A 22,712-nucleotide genomic window follows, 5' to 3' on the forward strand; every position below is an offset into this window, starting at 1 on the left:
GAAATTTATTTTATAGCTGTATGACTTCTTTCCACTCTTTTTATTTAATAAAACTCGTATTTTTTAGATGGCATGAAGATGATTTCTCCATCTAATTTGAACATCTCTGTTTGCCTGTGTGTAAGGAGAAATAAACATCGCCACGGACTCACTATTAAAAGCACAAAAGCTGGTACAGTGCATTATACTAGACATCATTTTATGTCTTGGGTTTGATGACACACATTACTTCCTCAGAATAGTATGTGCCAGGCTACAATGAGTAAAAAGATAAACTCTACAGAAAAGCAGACAGAGTTTTCTTCAGAAACACCAGGCAGAAAAAATAGCCTTGTTACAGGTGTCCTGGTGGAAAATATTCTTGCTTCAAAATAAATAAAAGAAGCAAAGTTATCACGCATAATGTCCTAGTTATAAGAAATGCTACCAATACTTAATTGATGATGATAAGAATTTAGGAGGTGACATGGCAGATGAGGTCTGATGTAGAAGAGCCTGTCGTTTATCAGCAAACACTGCCAGATGCTTGAGATGGACATATAAAAAACCTCATGGTCAAGGTCAAAGATAGATGGCCAATCTACTCTCCTACTGCCCAGGGTCTGTGCTCTGATACTTCCTGCCTCCTGCATTCTCCTGAGGAACCTGACCTCCACTACTACAAAGTCTGTCATTACTAACGCATTCCCAGACAGTTCTTCCTCGCCAGAGAGCAGCAGGTTCCGCTGTATATCACCCGCTGTGCGTACCCCCTGGTTGGCCCATCCAGTATTTATTTGGATAACTTAGTTGTGCAAGCTGTCCCACCACATCTCAGCCATAAGCACAGACATTCCTGATTTGGATTAAAATGTGACCACCATGTAAAATGTGTCTGTTTTAGTTCAGCCCTCTTATTCTTTGGAGTTTCAGCTACTTGGAGTGGCACGGAACATGATGAAAAAGGATCTACATGTTCTTTTCTATTTCCCAGTTTAAGACAGTAAAAGTCTACAAAGAAAGCAATGTGCACATCCAGAAGACAGAGACCCTTTAGCATGTGAGGTGGATGAAAACATTCTAGGTTTGCATTTTTGAGACATGAAGTAATAACTTCTTGGTTTAGACGGAAAATAACTTTTTGTTGTAAGTGCCTTTTCCAGCCTGAACTTATGAAACTTAAAAAGAAAAGCATGTTCAAACAAACTGGAAATAAATGGCAAGATGTACAAGATTCCATTCACATGATGAAGTGCGGATACTGATTTTATATTTTTAAGATGCTCATTGGATAAAGCTAAGGTCTGTCTCGTGCATTAGCATCTTTTATCTTTGACTGTGTTTTGTGGGTTTGACACGGTAGCATTAGGGCATCTACTCTGAAGCCCTGAAATGCATGGATGTAGCATTTGCCAGGGGCTCAGTATTAGCAAGCCTTCGACATACGGTATGTGTAATTCTGTTTTCATTTAACCACATAAAAGGCAAAATCTTATAAACAGTCAGGTAAGTTAGCAGTAAGCGTCTCTATGATAGCCTTTAGTCTCACACAGATGGCTGAAATTATACGTTTACTGACTAATGACAGAGTTGAAGGGCATATAGTCATACGCGATGGCAGTAGCACTCAGCCCACTTACAGAGTCTTGGGCATTAAAACCTATTGCTCCAAACCCTGGTCCATAAAGCCTGCTGTATAAGTTGATTTCTGAAGTCTTCATGGGAAGAGGGTGGTCCAGGGTGGTAGGTGACTCTTCTTGGTAAGGAGTTCTCCTAGTCCTGAATATATAGATAGAAAATCAACAGAAATGTACAAAGTGTTTAATTCCAAAAGCACCATCTCTAATGTGCAGGAAGGCATGGGGAGGTGGGGGTCAGCTTCTTCTCGCGGGTAACTAGTGATAGGACTAGAGGGAATGGCCTCAAGTTGTGCCAGGGGAGGTTCAGGTTGGAAATGAGGAGACGTTTCTTCTCAGAAAGAGTAGTCAGGCATTGGGATGGGTTGACCATGGAGGTGGTGGAGTCACCGTCCCTGGGGGTGTTCAAGGAAAAGTTGGACGTGGTGCTTGGGGACATGGTTTAGTGGGTGACATTGGTGGTAGGGGGATGGGTGGACCAGGTGATCTTGGAGATCGGTTCCAACCCTAATGTTTCTGTGATTACCACAACATACATTGCCTATGTCGTATGAGCCGACCCCTTTAACACAGCTTATTTCCCTGCAGTACTAAAAGCTCTGTTTTTCACAACTGAGATTCTCCGTGGTTTTTGTTTTTTTTTTTTTTTTTTTGAGTTCACGTCCAGACAAGCCCAACAGGTACACAACCACACGGGCCGATAAGGAAAGCAGCAGCACAGAACTCAACCCCGGAGCTTCCTCTCCCGGCCCACTTCCAGCCGTGGAGCACAACGACGAGCCCCCGCCGCCCCCACCTCCCCACCCCCGGGGGGAACCAGGCGGGGACAGGAGGGCGGCCACCACCGACACCCCGCGGCCCGGGGCGGGCCGGGCAGAGCCACAGGAAGTCGGCGCCCGGGTGGGCTGGCACAGGGGGGCGGGCGCCGGCCCGGCCCGGCCCGGCTCGGCTCGGCCCAGGCGGCGGCGGGGGGCGGCCGTGCCCGATGTCGCTGCCGGTGGTGCTGCCGGGCTCCTGCTGCCCGGTGCCGGGACTCTCCGCCGCCCCTCCGGCGGCGGCCGCCTCGGCGGCGGCTCCGGTGCCGGGCTCGCTGCCCGCCGCCGACCCCTCGCTGCCGCCGCTCCGCTCCCGCTGCTGCCGGCCCGGCGTCGGCGGCCCCCCGCCGCGCCCCGCCGCCCGCTCACCGCCCGCCCGCCGCCCCCCGGCCCCGCTCCAGGCACCGGCCCCGGCGCCGGGCTCCGAGCTGCTGCCGGCCCGGCCGCTGCTGTCGCTGGGGCTGCTGCAGCTCGTCCTGGGCTGCTGCATGGTGGCGCTGAGCTTCGGGGCGCTGTCGCTGAGCGGCGCCCCGCAGGTGAAGAACGCCTGCCCCTTCTGGGCCGGCTCCTCGGTAAGTGCCGGGGGTGGGCTGGGGAGCTCCTGAGCGAGGTGCCGGGCTCGTCCCTGAAGTGTGGCAGCCCTAACCGGGGGACGGGGACCCAGCCCGCCCCGGTGCCGGTTTGGTGTCCCTCCGGACAGTTACCTGGTTTCCAGACGAGCCTGTTTACGTCTGTGTAAGCTGTTTAACCTATGCTTGTGCTCTCAAAGGGTTTTAAAAACACACGTGTGGACTGGGAAAGTCCAATTGCTTTAATAACAGCAGCAAACAAACTTCGCTTTCTTAATGCTCTGAAACAATAACGTGTTCGGTCTCGAAAAATTACCAGGAATGCCTTTCAGGTGCAACAGCATGAGTGAAAAAATTTAGCCCAGCAGCAAGTTGGAAAGGTAGGAGGCAGCTGAGAGCTGGAATTGAGGATGCGTCTGCTTTTTCCTTTCCAGATGCGACATCCTGATTGCGATGCACTGGTTAAGTGCGGGTCAGGAAAACTTTGAGGAAGGCTTTGTTTTCGTGCACCGTAAAGCTTTAACAAATGTACTGAAATCAGCCTTGCTGTCCTTAATCCAAAGCCCCAATTCGCATCAGTATTGATGCGCTCAGTTTTAAAACCATGTGACTATTTTGCACTCAGAGAATTCAAAAAATACTTAGTTATGAAACTGCAGAGTTATGTATGTGGTTTTGCAACACTGGCGGTGATAACACGAGGTGTTTCAGCTAAGTCATAAACGAGTGTTATGCTTGCTAGATCAGATCGGTCACATCAAGTTAAAGAGGTAACCAAAGGTTCACTGGAAAGGTCAGAAGCGGGCAGAGCAGCACGAGGGAAGCGGCAGGAAGGGGCAGTCGTGGACACCTGATGAGCTGTTGGAAGTGGGTGACCATGGACGGGGACGGCGTAGACAGTTTTTAGATTTGCTTAGCCATGTTTCAGGAAAACACGTCCTCGGCTGAAAGCAATATTTTGGCAGTTGATGAGGTGGGAGTTGCTGCTATAACTTTTTGCCACCGCGGATGTTTTCTGGGTGGAAAACACAAGAAAATAGTAGATGAAAGTGTCAGTTCTGATTGTATTATTTCACAGGATAAACCTAGGAGTGAAGAACCTCGTCAGCACAGGCTCTGAGTCTCTGCATCTTCACAAAGTGCATCTTCACATCATCCCAACATTGCTTTAGCACTCCAAAGGACCTTTCATCAGAGCAACGATGAATACATAAATGGCATTTTCTGAACAGTTGTTGACTTCTTGGTAATACTGTTTTTTTAATGTTACAGGTAATCTTATCTGGAATCATAGGCTTAACAACATGGAAGAGGCCAATGATACTTCTGGTAAGCACGGATTAAAACTTGTTTTAAGGGTATAAAGACCTAAGCATCAGAAGATACTTGGGATTTAATAGTCATTAGTTTAAAAAAAATCCACTTCTTTCTCCTTGAAAACATAGACTATACTATTGGGTCTCTTTTTTCAGATTGTAGAGCCATAATTATTGAGGGAGAAGTCAAAGCCCGCAAAAGGCTAAGTTCCCTCTCGGAGTCTCTGTTACGGGCAGGAGTAGACCATGTCTGGAGGATGTGCTCGTGTTGTTTACAGAGCACTTTTTGTGTTTGTGTAGGTATAAGAAAATACTAGTTTAGTATAAATAATTCGGCTCTCTGAGGCAGTGCTGCTTGAGCTGAAATAAGGCAATTGGTTTGAAAGCTTTGCTTATTTGTCCTTTGCTAGTGTCTGATAGCAGGTTTGAGCTCTAACCTAAGCATTGGTGCCTTGCAGTATCCAGCGTTACTGTTTCAAATACAGTTGACATTACAATGTTCTGAGAGAAGTAAATCAATGTGCAGGGTGTGCAAGCTCTTTCTGTTTGTAAGTGAAATCTAAAGCTCTGCATCTCTCAACATTTCAGAGATGGGATTTGAAAAAAGCATTTGAAGGTGCTTTTTCTTCTTTCTTTTCCTTTTTTTTTTAAAAAAAAAACCATATCGTCGCTTCTCAAGACTGTTTCCAGGACAAAGCAATTGTTTTGTTTTTATGCAACGCTTCTTTGGGATGTGTGAGGTATCCACATTGTCATTGGTAGGAGGTACCGAGGATCAGAGAAGCGAGCTGTGGATCAACTGTGGTGTCTTCATGATGCATTATTTAGCACAACAGGAGCAGAACAAGTCTTTATACTGGTCCTGTGGATACAAGGAGGAGCCTGGTCTCTGGGGCACCCAGTCTGGAAGGACCATGCTTTTATGAAAATAAATGTAAGCGCCATCTCTCTCAAAATGCCTGAGGCTTGCAGGGTGTCGCCTTTTTCTATATTACATGTGTTCTGTGTTGTTTCTTGTTGCTGTAATTTCCTTTTTTTCTTTAAGGCCTTCTGAGCATAAACTTTGTGGGCCCTTCTCGTCTTACTGAAATACAAAAGCAGCAAACTCTTTCTGATCCTTTCATTTGTTTCCACTGATCTTAGGAGGGTCGAGCAGGCAAGAACAAATTGCCCGGGGATGTTGTGCAGCAGATGGGGAGTTCTGAGATGAGACCGATTAAAGCCTTGAGCAACCTGCTCTGATCTCATAGCTGACCCTGTGCTGAGCAGGAGGATATGCTGGAGACTTCCTGAGGTCCCTTCAATTACAATTGTTCTATGAGTAGATGATATTGTGAACCTATTTTTTCCCCTTAATTTTATGTATGTTTTGTAGAAGATTTTTGAAAGTCAGATAATAAAATGCAAAAAAGGAAACCAGTGCTAAACAGTTCACAGGGCTTCAGTAAAAATAAAAATTAACAGGAAGAAACTAACTTTCAAAGGGAGTCTTGCATTGAATGAACTAGCTATGGCCTATCAAGTAAAGAATGTTAGTTTCTATGAGCAAACTCATTTTGGGCTAAATTTTTAATATACCCATCCTCTTGTAACCTGAACATTTTCTCTTGGTAGTTTTGAGTTGCTGTGTAAGTTGTAAAAGCAGGTTTCCTAAAGACCTAGGTAATGACAGTCATTGTACATAATGGCTTAGAGTTAGAACATTCATAAATAAGACCAGAAAATGCATTCAGAGCTAAAACAGATTTGTTTCCAGCTGTGACTGCCCTCTCCTTTTTGCTCCTTACGCAAGCCTCTTGCACTTACTCCTTGCAAATACACTTGTCATGGGTTCCTCTCACCAGGCTTGGACTGGGTCCCTGATCTCTTTGCCTGTTCAGAAATAGCGCAGAGCCGTGTCCCTGGCGCGAAGGCTGCAGTGATCACACGTCTCTCCTCCTGACAGGCCTTAGCTCAGGCAGGTGCCAGGTGTAGAAATTTCCTTTATGCGGCAAATAAGCAATGCAGAAAGGATTGATTTCACATGAAGGTGGTTTTATAAGATTGCAGCAGAACCTGGGTACTGGGCATGTTGGGTACCTGTGCTAGACCCATGCCTGAAATCTGAGGAGTGAGGATTATTCTGGGCATGTGGTATGAATTACCACGTTCTGCAGTGCTGCAATTTATACTAGCGTTTAGATGTGTTCATGAAGTGCCTTTGGACTGTGCTCAACAGTTACAGCATAAAGTTTGTGGGACTAGCAGTGGTCATTATCCTTTTTCATCTCTGGTTATGTCTTAATCTACAAATGCTCTTCTATTCATAAGGACAGGCCTCTTTCTTCTTATGCAGAGCTGTTGTCAGTTGCTCAGCTAGCTTTCATAATTTCATGTAACTACGCATTCCAAGTATCCTCTAGAATCCTTCATATGCATCCAAACCCCCAAATCATTTTGTTTCTAGCCCAAGTTGAGTAATTACATATAGATTTTAATTTGTCTTTGTGTGCTCTGAGAGCCTCAGATGAGGCTGCAGTTGAACTCCATTATTTATTCCTCCCTCATTTCCGGAGCTGGCACTTAAGCTGAATACCGGGTGGGTGCTGCAGAATGTCTTTAAGGAGGTGTCGTTCCTCAGATGAGCTTGCAGTAGGAACACGGTGTTTCTTGAGACTTCTTGTGTTAGCTTATTTTTATTGTCAGTTTGCAGTTTTTAAGGGACTTTATAATGGAGTTCACACTTTACTTCACCCCCTTTAAAGCATACCAAGCCTTTCTAGAAGGAGCCTGTTTGCTATTCTGACAAGGGATTTCAGAGCCTGAAAAACCTGTGGGAGTGCATCCATTTGTCTGCATCTCCTTTGCTGTCTGGTTCCTCCGATGAAAAGGCAGTGCCTTTGCTTACAAAGATTTCCCCTCTGTCTCCCTGCAGGGTGCTGGGAGAGGAGATGGCAGAGGGGGTGGCTGTGTATCGGTCACTGCTGTGCTTGGAAAAGGGTAGAGAAATCTGTCGGTTGCAGGCGATGGTGGGCCTCCAGTCAGTCCAGAGAGGGGTGGCTGTAGCAGAGCAATGGAAGGTGATGAGTGAATAACAGGTTGCAGAGTCAGGGTGCTGTGAGGCAAAATTGCATTGTAATCGGCTCCTTCGAAGGACGTTCTTGCAGGGCCAGCATGGCTTTCAGTGGCAGAGCAGCTGAGAAGCTGTGGCTCTGAAATCTTACCTTGCCTGTGGTTGTCTGAGGCTTTTCTCTCCTGGGTATCCGTTGTCAAGCCACTTCGGAAGTCAGCTTATTGCACTTGTGCTCTGAAGCTGATTTTTCCTCCTGAGGAGAAGCTTCCTCCTGTGTGTGCCTGCCTGAATGTGTTTATGGGGAAAGGGATTTTTTTTTCTTCCTTAAGTTGTTTGGATATTGGCTGTCAGTGGTTCAGGGCTGCATGCAATTTTCTGCTTGCAGAGAAGCTGGTTTCTTCCCATCCACTCTGAAAATCCTTCCGTCATCACACCTGTAAATCTTACTTTCAACTGAAGGAACCTATCTTTTTTCAAAAAGCATACTGATTCCTCGTTGCTTGTTTGTTTGCATCCACATTAAGAGCAGCTCACATCTCTGACAGGCCGTGCTTGCTGTGGTAACCTCGGTCCTTGCTGCTGCACTGGTTCACACCAAGCCAACTGTGGTGGTGGTTTTAGCCAGCTGGGCAGCTGACCTCCACCACAACCACTCTCTCATGTCCACTCCTCAAAGGTACAGGGGGAGAAAATATGATGGAAAGGGTTCAGGTAAGGACAGCGTAGTGGATTTATGAGGCAGGGTTTTGGCAGCAGGGGATCATAGGGCTGGCTTCTGTGAGAAGAATCTAGAAGCTGCCCCATGTTACATCAGGGCCCCGCCGATGGGCAGAGCCAAGCCAATAAGTGATGTTGTTTGTGCCTCTGTGAGAGCAGATTGAAGAAGGGGAAAAAAAACCTGCTGCAGAACAGCAGCTGGGAGAGAGAGAGCAGTGAGCACCAGCCCTGCAGGCGCCCAGGTCAGTGCAGCAGGAGGGCAGGAGGTGCTCCAGGCACGCAGCAGCAGTTCCCCTGCGGCCTGTGGAGAGGCCCCTGGTGGAGCAGGCTGTCCCCCTGCAGCCCATGGGTCCCACACGGAGCAGATCTCCACGCTGCAGCCCGTGGAGGAGCCCCCGCTGGAGCAGGTGGAGGTGGCCTGGAGGAGGCTGCGGCCCATGGAGAGCCCCCGCAGGAGCAGGCCCCGGGCCGGAGCTGCAGCCCGTGGAGAGGAGCCCACGCAGGAGCAGGGGGTCTGGGGGGAGCTGCCGCCCACCCGTGGGGGACCCGTGCTGGAGCAGTTTGCTCCTGGGGGATGGATGGACCCCGTGGTACGGAGCCATGTGGGAGCAGTGCTTGAAGAGCTGCTGCCTGTGGGCAGCCCCCGCAGGCTCAGTTCGGGAAGGACGGCATCCCGTGGGAGGGACCCCGCGTGGAGCAGGGGCAGAGAGGGACCGTGAAGGAGTCTTAGGGACTGACCGCAGCCCCCATTCCCCTTTCCCCTGCACCGCTCCGGGGGAGGAGGTGGAAAAGGGCAGATGGGGGGAGGGTACTTTTGGTTTCTTTCCTTTGTTTCTCACTTCTCTGGCTCGTTAGTGGTAGACAGTAAATCTTACTGTCTCCCTACTCTGTTTTGCCCGTGACAATAATCACTGAGCGATCTCCCCATCCTTATCTCAATCCTTGAGCCCTTTTCATCGTATTTTCTCACCCTTCCCCTTTGAGGAGGGGGAGTGAGAGAGCAGCCATGGCAGAACTCAGCTGCTCACCTGAGTAAAACCACAGACAGGGAGATCACTCAACTGTTATCGTCATGGGCAAAACAGACTCAGCATAGGGAGATTAATAAAATTAATTACCTATTACTAACATGCCAGAGCAGTGAAAAAATAAAAACAGACTAAAACCACCTTCCACCCATCCACCCTCTTGTGTATCCTCCCCACAAGCAGTGCAGCGGAACGGAGGAGTGGGGTCTGCGGTCAGTCCCTAACGCTTCGTCTCTGCCACTCCTTCATGGTCACTTTCTGCCCCTGCTCCCACACGGCTCCGTACCACGGGGTCCATCCTTCACCCAGGAGCAAACTGCTCCAGCACGGGTCCCCCACGGGTGGGCGGCAGCTCCCCCCAGACCCCTGCTCCTGCGTGGGCTCCTCTCCACGGGCTGCAGCTCCGGCCCGGGGCCTGCTCCTGCGGGGGCTCTCCATGGGCCGCAGCCTCCTCCAGGCCACCTCCACCTGCTCCACCGGGGGCTCCTCCACGGGCTGCAGCGTGGAGATCTGCTCCGTGTGGGACCCATGGGCTGCAGGGGGACAGCCTGCTCCACCAGGGGCCTCTCCACAGGCCGCAGGGGAATTTCTGCTGCAGTGCCTGGAGCACCTCCTGCCCTCCTGCTGCACTGACCCAGGGGTCTGCAGGGTTGCTTCTCACTCATCTCTCTCCCAGCTGCTGTTGTCCAGCAGTTTTTTCCCTTTCTTCAATCTGCTGTCATGGAAGCACAAACATCGCTTACTGGCTCAGCTCTGGACAGTGACAAGTCCTTTTGGAGCTGGCTGATGCTGGCCCTTATCTGACATGGGGCAGCTGCTGGACTTTTCTCACAGAGGCCACCCCTGCAGATCCCCGCTACTACAACCTTGCCCTGTAAACCCAATACACCAACTCACTTGGATTTGACGCTGTGCCCAGATAACTGTAATGCCAACTTTGAATTAAGGACATCTCTGCCAGCTGCTCTGTACTGGGTTTCTGCTGCTGGAGGAAGGTTTGGCTGTCGTCGCCCATGGGAGGCAGGAGCACCGCGGGGAGCATGGCACAGAGCAATCAGAAGCAGGCTGCTCATGGGGCAGAGAGCTTCGGTGGTGGCTGCCTGTGCTCTGGAGCCCTTCCTCCACCATCCAGACATTAACATGGTGGATGCAGGTGGGGTGAGTGTGTTTGTCTTTCAGCGGCTTCAAGCACTTTATGGTTCCTTGGTCAGACAGCGGGCAAGCTCTTCTTTTTGTGTCACTGTTACAGACGTGGTCAGCTGTTGCGTGAAAGACAGTGGGGTTTTGACTTGGAAAGTACAGGTTGTGTGCTCTGTGTGATTCTGTATTCTTCTGCTGTCCTAACTGTGGTAATCACGGGGGTTTGGAATTTCTGTTTGAAACATTCCTTCGCTGAAAGGTGTTAATATTTCTATTTTTATGGCAAAAATGGATGGGTCTTTACTGCAAAACAGAAGAGCTTATGGAACTCAAGTATATATTTAAAACCTTGAAATATTGTGAAGAATAAATTTCCAGTAAACCTTTTATTTAATTGAAAAATTTTATTAGAAGAAAAATGTTTCCCAACCAGTTTTAAAAAACAAGATTTTTAAGGGTAACTACTGTGTTCTTGACATCTGCACACTGACTGAATTGCATAGATTTAACTAAGATTTAATGTCTATGCCAAAATATATATTATTTACTTCCTCATGAGCTGTCATTCTTAAATTTTAGCTCTGCTAGCAACAGTAGAAAGGACTGTGAACAGAAGCTGCAGATCATGACCTTAACAACACAACAATCTGTCTCTAGCCATGAGCTTTGTAGTGGGCAAAGTCATTTGGTTTCAGTGAGAATTACTGTAGTGGTGCCTCTTTCTCTGCATTTTAGAAGTCACAGAATCACAGAATCGTCTAGGTTGGAAGAGACCTCCAAGATCATCTAGTCCAACCTCTGTCCTAACGCTAACAAGACCTCCACTAAACCGTATCACTAAAGGCTACATCTAAACGTCTTTTAAAGACCTCCAGGGATGGCGACTCAACCACCTCCCTGAGCAGCCCATTCCAATGCCTAACAACCCTTTCAGTAAAGAAGTTCTTCCTAACATCCAACCTAAACCTCCCCTGGTGCAACTTTAGCCCATTCCCCCTCGTCCTGTCACCAGGCACGTGGGAGAACAGACCAACCCCCACCTCTCTACAGCCTCCTTTAAGGTACCTATAGAGAGCGATGAGGTCTCCCCTGAGCCTCCTCTTCTCCAGGCTGAACAACCCCAGCTCCCTCAGCCGCTCCTCGTAAGACTTGTTCTCCAGACCCCTCACCAGCTTCGTTGCCCTTCTCTGGACTCTCTCGAGCACCTCCATGTCCTTCTTGTAGCGAGGGGCCCAAAACTGAACAAAACTGAAACTGAAGTCAAACAGCTCAGTGTTAATGTCGTGACCCACATGTAGGTCTTCACCATTAATTCAAGAAATGGCATTCATATAAAGGTTTTAAAGTCAGTCTACACCAGTGAAAAGAAATACACTTTTAGTTGTGAGACTCTATAAAAAGCCTTATGTGTAGCATAAGTCAGGTTTCTTCTCATTTTGTTATCATTTATTTTGATGCTGAAAAAGCCTTTTACTTAGTCATATGGGATATTTTAATGCTGCGTTAAAAGTATGAGGCAATTTTTTGTTAAATGAGGTAGTTTGTCTTCTACTTCTGTGTCATTTTTTTGTTCACAGGTATATTGCAGGTCTCCATATGGCACAATAAATAAACTGATAGAAAATTAGTAAGGTCATATAATTAATGCCTATTTATTGCTATTACTGCTGTGTGTATGGAAAATCAATACACTGGATTATCTTTTCCTAGAAGGATGCTTATAAAGACTATACGTAGGACGTAAACAGGTATAAGAGTTAATGAGTGCAGAGCACGTGTTTTTCTTTCACTCGCTTTTTAAGTGCCTGCTTATGCGTGAGTCATGTGAGTGCATGTTAAAGCAATTCCTCCTGGCGTTAGATACTGGCTTCAACAGTGGCAGCAGCAGGACAGCACACAGCCTGCCTGTACAGAATGAGTTATAAGGTCAGGGCCTTACCGTGTAAGTTTGTCCTGCTGCTGCTGGAGCTCCCATTGACACTAATGAGAAAACTCCACTGACTTCAGCAGAGTTAGCTTGGTTGGCTGACACCATTTAGACGGGGTCCTCAAAAGGCATGAGGATTTTTTTAGGTGGAAAAGATCACACATGCAGGAGATTAGCAAATACTGTCTCTGACATTAGAATACACTTTGCTTTCTTATAGTTTAATTCATATAAATGTTCATCAAGACTTTCTGCAGCTGTTCACAGTCCATGTCTATCTAATGCTCAAAAGATGAAGGGCAGTGGGCCAAACTAAGCTCATAGTTTGAGTTGTTTCTATTTTTATCGCTGCAGTTAAGACTAGTTACCTCTATTTTGACTTTTAAAATAGCCTGCCTGCCTTTGACTGCTCATTCTAAGGGAAGCAATATTTTTCTCCTCGTTCACATATGGAGGGGTTCTTCTTTTACTGGGATAAAGTGGACCACCTGCTTTTACTTGTAGGTGAGTAGCGATGGAGAAGGTGTTTAAATTTGCATCTGCAGTAGAACATATCTTACAAAGCAAGCTGACAAGGTACAGGTTAGATAAGCAGACGGCGAGGTGGGTTGAAACCTAGATGAATGACTGGATCCAAAGGGTGGCGATCAGTGACACAAAGGCTGGCCAGGGGCCAGTCAGCAGCATTGCACCCTAGGGGTGGTTACTGGGGACAATGCTATTTAATATCTTAATGAATGATCTAGACAGCAGGACAGAGTGCACTCTCAGCAAGTTCACAGATGATACAAAACAGGGAGCAATGGCTGATACACCAGGTGTTGTTGCGTCCCAAACAGTGACCTGGAGAGCTGGAGAAGTGGGTGGAGAGGAATCTCGAAGTTTAGCAAGGGAAAATGCAGAGTTCTGCCCCTGCAGAGACCCCAGGCACCAGTACATGCTGGGGAATTAACTGCTGGAAAGCCCTTCTGGAGAATATCCCCAGGGGTCCTGGCAGACAACAAGCTGACCATGAGCCAGCAAAGTGCTGTTGTGGCAAAGAAGGCCAATGGCAGCCTGGACTGCGTTAGTCAGAGACTTGCCAGCAGGTCCAAGGGAGGTGATCTTTCCTCTCTACTCAGCACTGGTGAGACCCGTCTGGAGTGCTGGGTTCAGTTCTGGGCTCCCCAGTACAGGAGAGACACGGACATACTGGAGCATGTCCAGCACAGGGCCACCAAGAGATGAAGGGACTGGAGTGCCTCTCCTGTGAGGAAAGGCTGAGAGGGCTGGGACTGTTCAGCCTGGAGAAGAGGAGGCTTCCATCTGCGTAAATACCTGATGGAAAGGAATAATGAAAAGGGAGCCAGACCCTTCTCAGTAGTGCCCATTGACAGGACTTGAGGCAGTGGTCACAATATATGAAATTCCATCAGAATGTAGGACAAATGTTTTTGTACTGTGAGGATAGTCAGACACAGACACGGGTTGCCCGAAGGGGTTGTGTTCATCCATGGAGGCTCTCAGGACCCAGCTGGACATGGTCCTGCGCGGCCATCTGTAGGTGGCCCTGCTTGAACAGGGGGCTTGTACCAGATGACCTCCAGAGGTCCCTTCCAACCTCAGCCATTCTGTAAAAATACTAACCAGTGATGGGGCAGAAAGAAAAAGGGTCTTTTCTCTTGACAAGAGCTTGACAAATGAGCTGAATGCTCATTCCTGTCCACTAAGGGATGTAAATGTATTATCAACTAGGGTTCAGATCCTGATAATGTTTTAGGTTGTATGTGGAAGAATTATTTTTATCTTCTGCATCTTTAATGGGAAGTTCTGTATATTAAATTTTGCAGTCACAAATAGGCTATGCATATAATAAAAAACAGATTGTGTTTTTATTTTTACATAAAATTTCTGGTTTACAGTGCCTTGAGTTGAACGTAGATGAAAAACATTCTTTGCATGAGATACCCTTAGAACTACTCTGACAGACTTGGGTAACTGGGATAATCTAGACAAAAGTGTAAGAAAAGGTATTGATTCACTTGAGTGCTGAGAAAAGAGTTAATTTAAAAATAGAGATTAAAATCTGTGGTTTAAATGTCTGTACATAAAGACAAATGACACTCAAAGTGCTTCCTGTCATTAAAAACCTCTTATCTGTGGTTTTATCGTATTTATAAAACTAGATGTTCCCCGTAAAAAAAATGCTGTTCCCCTTAATATTGATTGTTCTCAGTATGTCTAGAACACAATAGTCACAATTCACTTCAGAGAAGTACTAAAAGCTACTTTGTTTGTTGTTTTTTTTGAGGTTAAAACTTACCTTATGTGGTAGTGTTACAATTCTGTAAAACGTACAGAGATGACGTTGTAATTTAAGGAATGAGCATGAACAGTAAAGCTCTTCAGCTCTTAGCCATTCAGGAGTGATTATTTTTCCCTGAAATTAAGTAAACAGGATCGTAAATTGGTGCAGTGGCTCTGATTTATTTCTGGTCCAGATGTCTAGGTAGCTAACCATGATACATCAGCTAAATTTATTTGGAATGGTATCACTGTCTTTGTGAATGTTTGGGGAGGTCTTGTTGGTGGGCCTACTGTAAAACTACCTGGAGCAGAACTGAGCCCGTGTCCATCACAATCTCCTTTTTCTTCCACAGCTTTTTGTCATCTCTTGCATTTTTAGTTAAGCCCTTCCTAATACAAAGGAATCTGAGTGAGCAGATCATTATTAACAAGGACTCTTCTGGACATAAAAGACCTGATGCTTGCTTTGTAGGACTGAGTGCTTAAAATTTAAATGTGTTGGGGTGTGAATCTGTTATTTTTATTTACCTTTGAAGTATTCTTCTCACCTATAGTAAGAACTTCCTTGTCTCTCTCAAGAAGTACGGAAAAATATTTGCATGTATGAATTGGGACAGGAGAAGTTCTTGCATATGTTTAAAATCCATATCAACAGAGTCTCATGTAAGCACAGATTGCAGACTGGGAGAAGATCTCATTGAGAGCAGCCCTGCAGAGAAGGACCTGGGGGTTCTGGTGGACAAAAAGCTCGACACGAGCCAGCAGTGTGTGCTTGCAGCCCAGCAGGCCAGCTGCGTCCTGGGCTGCATCAGCAGAGGGGTGGGCAGCAGGGGAGGGAGGTGATTGTCCCCCTCTGCTCTGCCCTCGTGAGGCCCCACCTGGAGTGCTGCGTCCAGGTCTGGGCCCCCAGCAGAAGAAGGACATGGGGCTGTTAGAGTGGGTCCAGAGGAGGGCCATGAAGTTGATCAGAGGGCTGGAGCACCTCTCCTATGAAAAAAGGCTGAGTGAGCTGGGGATGTTCAGCCTGGAAAAGAGAAGCCTCTAGGGTGAACTTATTGCAGATTTTCAGTACTTAAAGAGAGCATACGAAAAAGGTGGAGAGCAGCTTTTTGTACGGGCAGGTAATGACAGGGCAAGGGGGAATGGTTTAAAACTAAAAGGGGAAAATTTAGATTAGACGTTAGGAGAAAATTCTTCACTCAGAGGGTGGCGAGGCCCTGGCACAGGCTGCCCAGAGAAGCTGTGGATGCCCTATCCCTGGAGGTGTTCAAGACTGGGTTGGATGGGGCTTTGAGCAACCTGATCTAGTGGGTGGCGTCCCTGCCCATGGCAGGGGGGTTGGAACCAGATGATCTTTGAGGTCCCTTCCAACCCAAACCATTTCATGATACGATTCTATGACACGATATGATTCTACTCTACTGTGGATTTCAGAAGTTTTGCAAACTTTTTAAGATGCTTTGCACTTTTCTACGTGCCTTGCCCTAGTTCATTGGGGTGCTGGTTACGTGGCAGTTGGACAATTTTGAGGACCTTTTGGAAAACAGTCTGGGTAGAAAAGTGCTTTTAAAAATTGATTGGATCAGAAATAGAACTTTTTTGAGGGCTCCAGAAAATCTTTAGCTACCTGTGCTTTTCAGTAGTTGCATGCATTTTATTACTGCACAGTTAGTGCAGGATAAGCTGAGAGAGAGAGAGAGACAGTAAATGTGTTCAAAGTAATAATCTGCTTTAAGATTGATCTGATTTAAGATTAGACACCCAGGGGCACTTCAGTGAAGTCCCAGGGAGTTTTGGAAATTGCCCAGAAGGAAAGAGTCTTGAGTTTGGGAATGGGATTTGCATTGCCATAGGTTTCTTGTATCAGTTTTGTGATCCTGTTCCATCTGCTGTTGTCTTTCCTGTTTCAGGTTAACCTATTTGTTCTGCTGTCCGTCATCTGTGTGCTGCTGAACCTGGCTGGATTTATACTAGGATGTCAAGGTGCTCAGTTTGTGTCCAGCGTTCCTAGATGTGATCTGGTGAGCAGACGTAGAGATTTACACATTTCTTCATAGCATCATCTCTCAAATTGGGCTCACAAAATGTGCTAATGTTGAGGTGCAAGTAATGCATGTCAGGTGGTAAAAATACAGCTACAGTGTGTTGGGGGTAAAAAAACAAATAAACAAAAAAAAAGCTTGCTCTTTCAAGCCTAGACTCAATTCAAATTGTGAACACACTCACTGAAATCCACAACAGTGTTTTTGTTATCTGTGTTTATAAACATTTGCTTTTGGGGTGGGGTTGGAGTCTTCATAAACTGTTAATCTCTCTAGGGTAAAGACCCCAAAAGAGTATGTTGTGAGGGTTTTAAGAAAGCATAATTGGCCCAGAAATGGTTTTATTTGATTTTATTGATAGCTGGGCTCTGTCTTCAGCATCTGAAGACACAGCTGATTGTGTGCAAGATAATTCCAAACACATATTTAGAAAATTCCTCTTGCCAGCATTGTTCACGAATTTTAATATAACAGTCACTTAAGAATTAGCAGAAAGGATTTTTATAGTCATCTGACAAAGATAAATCATTGGTAAAAGCATGACTAGGTACTGATGAGCTAACTGAAAAAGCCCAGTCAATATAGTGGGTGAGAGTTTATACAGTTTTGCTATACCTGTTCAGAACAACATATGTTTGTTACTTACAGAAAGAGCCATGAGAAAAAAAAATAAGGTAGATAAACCATTCTGTGTTCTCAGAACACTTCTACTGCAGGAAAAAGCTATCTGCACAGGAAAGGACGGATTGCAAAGGATTTTTGTCAAATGGGTGTCATAAGAAGCAGAAGAATTTTTGAATGAGAAACAGTGCAGTAATTTAAATAGAAAGATACAGGATCACTTAGTAATAAAGACGATCATGTATAAGGGCCAGAGGAAATCTTAAGGGTTAATGGAAAGATTTTTGACTATTTATTTTGATACACTTGCTGCTTCACAGAAAGCTATTGTTGGTTCCTTAACATGCCAGTCAGCCCAGTGCAGTGAGAGTCCAAGATTACAAGCACTTAATCAATATCAACCTACTGAAGCAGCGTGGAGAACTGTTAGTGTTCTTCAAGACAAGGTGGTTAAACATTTCAGGACTTTTGGAGCATTCTGTGGCTGGAAACATAGGGTACAGTGAAAAGATGTTCCGAAAATCATTAATTACTCCATGAACTGACTTGTGTAAGTGGAAAACCTTTGACGCAGTGACTCTAGAGAATTTGACAGCTAATAAAACAATTATCTCAAGGCACACCAATGTTGAATTTCTACTTGAAAACCAAGATAACGACATTACTCCAAAAGTTGCAAACAGTGCTGTACAGGTTTAACTGTTACTGGTTTGATCGGGTTGAAGTTACAGTTGTGGATACTATTCTGTCCCACAGAGATGCAGAATATATATACCCATGAATCAAAGAATGTGGCTTATGTATTGGTCAAGAGCTTCTAGGCTGCTAGGTATTGCAGGAGCTTGGATACTAAAATTGTTCAGTAATCACTGCAGCTTTGATTAGATTTAAGATGTATTTAAATGTCTTGAGCTTATTAGTAATGCTCTTTCAAATAAGAGGTATGTGTAATACAGCTCTGTGATAGGTGAATTGTACATACTGAACTGTACGAATTTCATTTTAGAAGCCTGTATTCCAGTCTGCACTGTCTGAGATACAGTTTAACACAGGCTCTGTATTATGCAACTGAAAACGTTGTGTAAAACAGGTAATAAATTTAAAAGTGTGCTTTTTGTTTTTAAAGGTGGATGTGGGTGAAAACAAGATTTGTTTCTGTTGTGAAGAATTTCATCCCACTAAATGCACAGAAAAAGAGAATGCACTGAAGCTCTACCCAGTGAAGTCATGCAGTGCTGTTCACCTCCTTCTTAAGGTACCCTGCACTTGCTGCCTAAAATGACTGCTTGGATAATGTCCATACTTGGGTAGAAACGCAATACTGAAGTAATGTTTTTACTATGAAAAATTCTGTTATCTTCTGGTCTTCTACACAGAAGATTTTTTGCTCGTCTTTGAGTCTTGACCAGTGCATTGCTGATCTGGCATGTGTTTTTCATCATTTCTGTGGTTTATACAACCACAGCTACAGTTCAGTTCAGACAAGACTGCATGGGTAAGGATGATGTAAATTTAAGTTTATAATTAGAGGCCTCTGTTTGTCATCTCTCTTGGTATACTCAGCCCTTCTTAGCTTCCAAAAAAGCTAAAATAGAACTTCAAGACAGCATCATCTCCAAATAAAAAAGTGCTTTAACTATCTCAGATTCAGGTTTTTCACAGAAAAGCTAAGAGAAAGGTTAAAATTCTTGGAAGAATAGATGGCCTATAAATCACATCTGAGCAGTGTTAAACCCTCCTGGATCTCTCTGTCAAAGACACATAATAGGGCAAAATAAGCTTTTGCAAATTCTTCCAGTCTCGGAGATTATCTATCCCAAAGACTGCATCACATACATTTTTAAGAAGTAATTGTCATTGTCATCTTTGTGTTTTCTGTGTTTGTTTTTGATTTATTTTTTTTGACATTTACAAATACCTTGATTTAATCTTTTAATTTCCATAATCTTCATGTTCTTCAGAAAGTTCTCTTTGCTCTTTGTGCCCTGAATGCTCTCACCACCACAGTTTGCTTGGTAGCAGCTGCTCTGCGTTACTTACAGATATTTGCAACAAGAAGATCCTGCATAGTACGTGAGTGCAAGGCACTGCCTAATATAAACGGTGGTACTAACAGTATTATTAGATTACATGGTTCAGTAACGTTAGATTGCAGTTGGAAGCTTTGTTAACGGAAGTTGCATTTGATTAGGATGAATCTCAGATTTCTGCAGAAGAAATTGAAGAACAAGGTCACATTTCAGATCCTGAAGATTTCGTCCCGCCTGTGCCACCTCCTTCGTATTTTGCAACGTTTTATTCGTATACTCCACGAATGAGTCGCAGGTAAATCCCCAGACTCTCTTCCTTTCTGTTAGCATCTTTGGAAACCTATGTAATCTTCATTTGTTTAAGACTATTTTCTCTGTTACTTGTTTAAAAATGTTGGTGGCTTTTTTTTTTTAAAGGTGAAAAACTGATGAGTTAGGAGGCAGTGTAAATACAGTGGAATGGAGGACTATAATTTTGTAGTTTTCACTTCAAATTGTGTAGGAACTGTTTCTGGGTAAGAGAAATGCTGCAATTTGACATGACTGAAAACTTGTACGATGCTGTCAAGAGCACACCAGTGACTGAAAGCCAGGCACAATTTGTGTGAGAGAGAGACTCCTTACCCAGAGGCCCCCATTGCCAGAATAATTCAGTCCTTTCTCTTTGGCAGACAGGGCTGCTCAAAGAGTATATTTTTATTGTGCCCATACGCCATGTAATCACTGCCCTTATCTCCATACCTGGGAAAACCCTTCACAGTGTGAGCAATCGGGCAGGATCTGTCCCTGTTGCTGTTGCTGGGCTTTTCTTCATCTGTAGCCATGTGATGGCGTTGGAGTGGGAGCAAGGAGGGAGAGATGAGTTAACATATCAGAGTACAAACGGGATAGTCACAAGTCATTGTAATCGCTCTCTTTTTTTTTCCCTGCTTTTTTTTGAGCAGGGAGATTCAGTACTACAAAGATAAGGGAAGAAGGATTTGGAGGATGATAAAATAATAGCTGTATTAATCTTCTTGTGAGTGACAGAAAAGGTGCAGAAAAATTTTCTGTTGCAGAAGGCTGCCTTCTGTGTTATAAGTAGTCTTATGAAAAATTAAAATGTAAATTTGATGGTGGTGGGGATTATTTCTATCTGGGGTTTGTTACCCATCATTTTCCAGGTAGTTACACACTCTTCACAGTAGGTAGCAGGTTAGCTTTGTTTATTAGCTTATGATTCTGGTGGGGCTGCATTACTCTGCTGTGAACAGTCAGTGCTTATAGGTAAAAATACCACGAAGCCCAAGCAGTTTGAATGATCTAACTCTTCTTTAAAACTCCTGCTTTTTGCTGTGTGCAGGACTCTTTTGTTTATTTCCATGTTTCGTCAGGAACACTGCGCGTGACTCTGTGGTCCTTGCTGAGGTAATTACAGTTCCTGTTGTGGGGCTGCAAAAGTAAAATGGTACAGGAATAGATTTGGAATGAGAAAGCCATCTAAAACTCCAGCCTTTACTAAAAAACATTGCTATGCAAGTCTCGGTTCCAGCATCTAACATGCTCATTAGGAAAACAGAGCGGTGTGAAAACAGAGCGGCGTGCGCAGTGATCTCTTTGGCAGATGAGGTATTTATTGAAATGTGCTTGTCACAGTTCCCCTGCTTTCCAGCGGGGCTGTCGTTCTTTGTCTGGCATGTCAGTCTAGATGGCTATCTCCTTCCCGGCAGCAGTGTTTCTCTTTGTCTATTTTCAGCACAGCAGGGGCTGCTGGGCAGTGTTTGAGGCTTCTGCAGCCTAGTGTAGGGTGGCTGCCTCGCCCATTGCTGGGCTGAAACTTGCTGATAATAACATCTAAGCGAAGGCGACGTCTTTCCAAAGTCTGCCTGCTCGTTTAAAGGTGCTGAGGGCAGAAGTGAAAGCAGCAGGCAGCCTTCATTTCCCTTCCTGGCAGACAGGGAAACTGACTCACCCCGGGCTGAGGTGTGACGGGGGCCTCTTCTCCCCCGGCCTCCGCGCCCCGTGCCCGTCACCTGCCTTCTGAGCTGAGGGCCTCTTCTGAGGAGAGAGGGCGGCTGCGGAGCTTGTCCAGGGTCGAGAGGCACCCTCTGCCAACTGCACCCAGGGCTGTTCCCAGACAGACATGTCCAGATGAGAAAGCAAGCATTGCAGGCTTTGAAATGCATGCTAGGGGTGTGTTAGGATCCTGCTTCCCTTCTCTGCCACCCTTTGAGTTGCAGAGCTGGAGGCACTGCCAGCAAAGCTAGATTGGTGGTCTGTTCCTTTGCTCATAGGAAATGTTCCTTTATTCATAGGAAACCTTCAGTGTTTGTCCTGCTCAGTGACAAACTAGCATTGCAGATGTCTGCTCAACTCCTACGTCTCACCTTGTTGTTTTACAGAGAAGGGAAGAGCAGTTACTTTTCAGGACTGGCGCAGCAGTAGGACGTACAGCTGAGCTTCCAGATTAGGAATTGAAATATAATAATCTTCCAGATTAGGAAGAGGGAATCCATTTAGGGCAGCAAAACAGTTACCTGGGATCCAGAAATACACCTTAGTCTGGTTGAAAGTATTTACGATTTGGGAATAAGAGGCATTTACCAAAACGCAGATCTGTTTGCTCAGGTTACTCCCAGTTCGATACGTGTCTCAGACTGGCCCCACGTGCCACTTGTTCCTTAGCAGCTCAGCACACCCCTACTAATGAGCCATGCTGTGAGCCTGGAGCTCTGAGCCGCCTCTCAGAGCAGGCATGAGGGTGGGAGATGGGCGAGGACGAGCCCTTCCCCGTCGGTGTGCTGGCGGGCACCTGCCTTCCCCATGCCTAGAGCGCTCTGCATAGCCCGTGGCTGCCCAGAGAAAGCCTTCGTTACTGTTCCCTACCTCCCCATGTTGTCATTAAGAAGGCCACTCGCTGTTTGCTGCTCATCTGCACCTAGACCCTTACAATCTCTGTAAAAGTATGTGGAGTATGTAATCTGTAATTGCTTTTTACCCATGCAGTAACAGCCTTCTGATATCCTGAGTGAAGTCTGTGTTGAGATTGCTGGAAAAGATAGATAGTGGCAGGGGTCAACTTTGGAGAGAGAGCACCTGCCTAGAGAAGAGGTTAGAGGAACATTGCCCGCTGTTGTCCACTGCAGCTTGCAGGACTAATGCATGAATTTCTCCCCTTGTGTAAAAAGAGAGAGTGGACATTAAGAGATAAAGAACAGAATGACAAACACGCACGTTCTTTCATTAAAGTTTTATATGCTTTATGCCCTAGCACTTAGGGGAATGCTTTTCTAGTTTCATAGTCTCTAATAAGATGTAACGTGATACAATTCTTGTATGCAGCATTAATTTTCAGTGTGACTGAGCTGGGTAGACCAGATCAAGCATATTTAAAAATGAAGTCAAACTAAGGTTCAAGAGTTGTATGATTCTGGGGTGTGCAGTGGCTGTAAGCTCAGCACATATGTGGAACACTTAAAAAAAATGTGAAGAATTAATATCAATTGAACATCAATTTCCATTGTACTTGAAAATGATTTTGGAGCTTATAGGGACAGATGAAATAGGCTGAAAT

General features: G+C 45.5%; 1 protein-coding gene across 2 annotated transcripts in view; it reads left to right on the forward strand.

Annotated features, from left to right (window-relative positions):
• Window positions 1-2,509: 2,509 nt before the first annotated feature.
• The window catches only part of ENTREP1 (endosomal transmembrane epsin interactor 1), a 30,576-nt gene continuing 10,373 nt past the window's right edge, over window positions 2,510-22,712 (forward strand). Inside the window, exons 1-6 of one of the 2 annotated variants that reach the window (XM_083819225.1) lie at window positions 2,557-3,003; window positions 4,273-4,329; window positions 16,377-16,487; window positions 18,256-18,384; window positions 19,091-19,198; window positions 19,321-19,454. In XM_083819225.1, the coding sequence (XP_083675351.1) occupies window positions 2,602-3,003; window positions 4,273-4,329; window positions 16,377-16,487; window positions 18,256-18,384; window positions 19,091-19,198; window positions 19,321-19,454 (941 nt within the window). In that variant the 5' untranslated portion in view covers window positions 2,557-2,601. Of the gene's footprint in view, window positions 3,004-4,272; window positions 4,330-16,376; window positions 16,488-18,255; window positions 18,385-19,090; window positions 19,199-19,320; window positions 19,455-22,712 lie in introns of both variants that reach the window. The other variant, XM_083819224.1, reaches the window with a different exon arrangement.

Source organism: Anser anser, assembly GCF_964211835.1.
Source record: "Anser anser genome assembly, chromosome: Z".
NCBI classification, from domain to species: Eukaryota; Metazoa; Chordata; class Aves; order Anseriformes; family Anatidae; genus Anser; species Anser anser.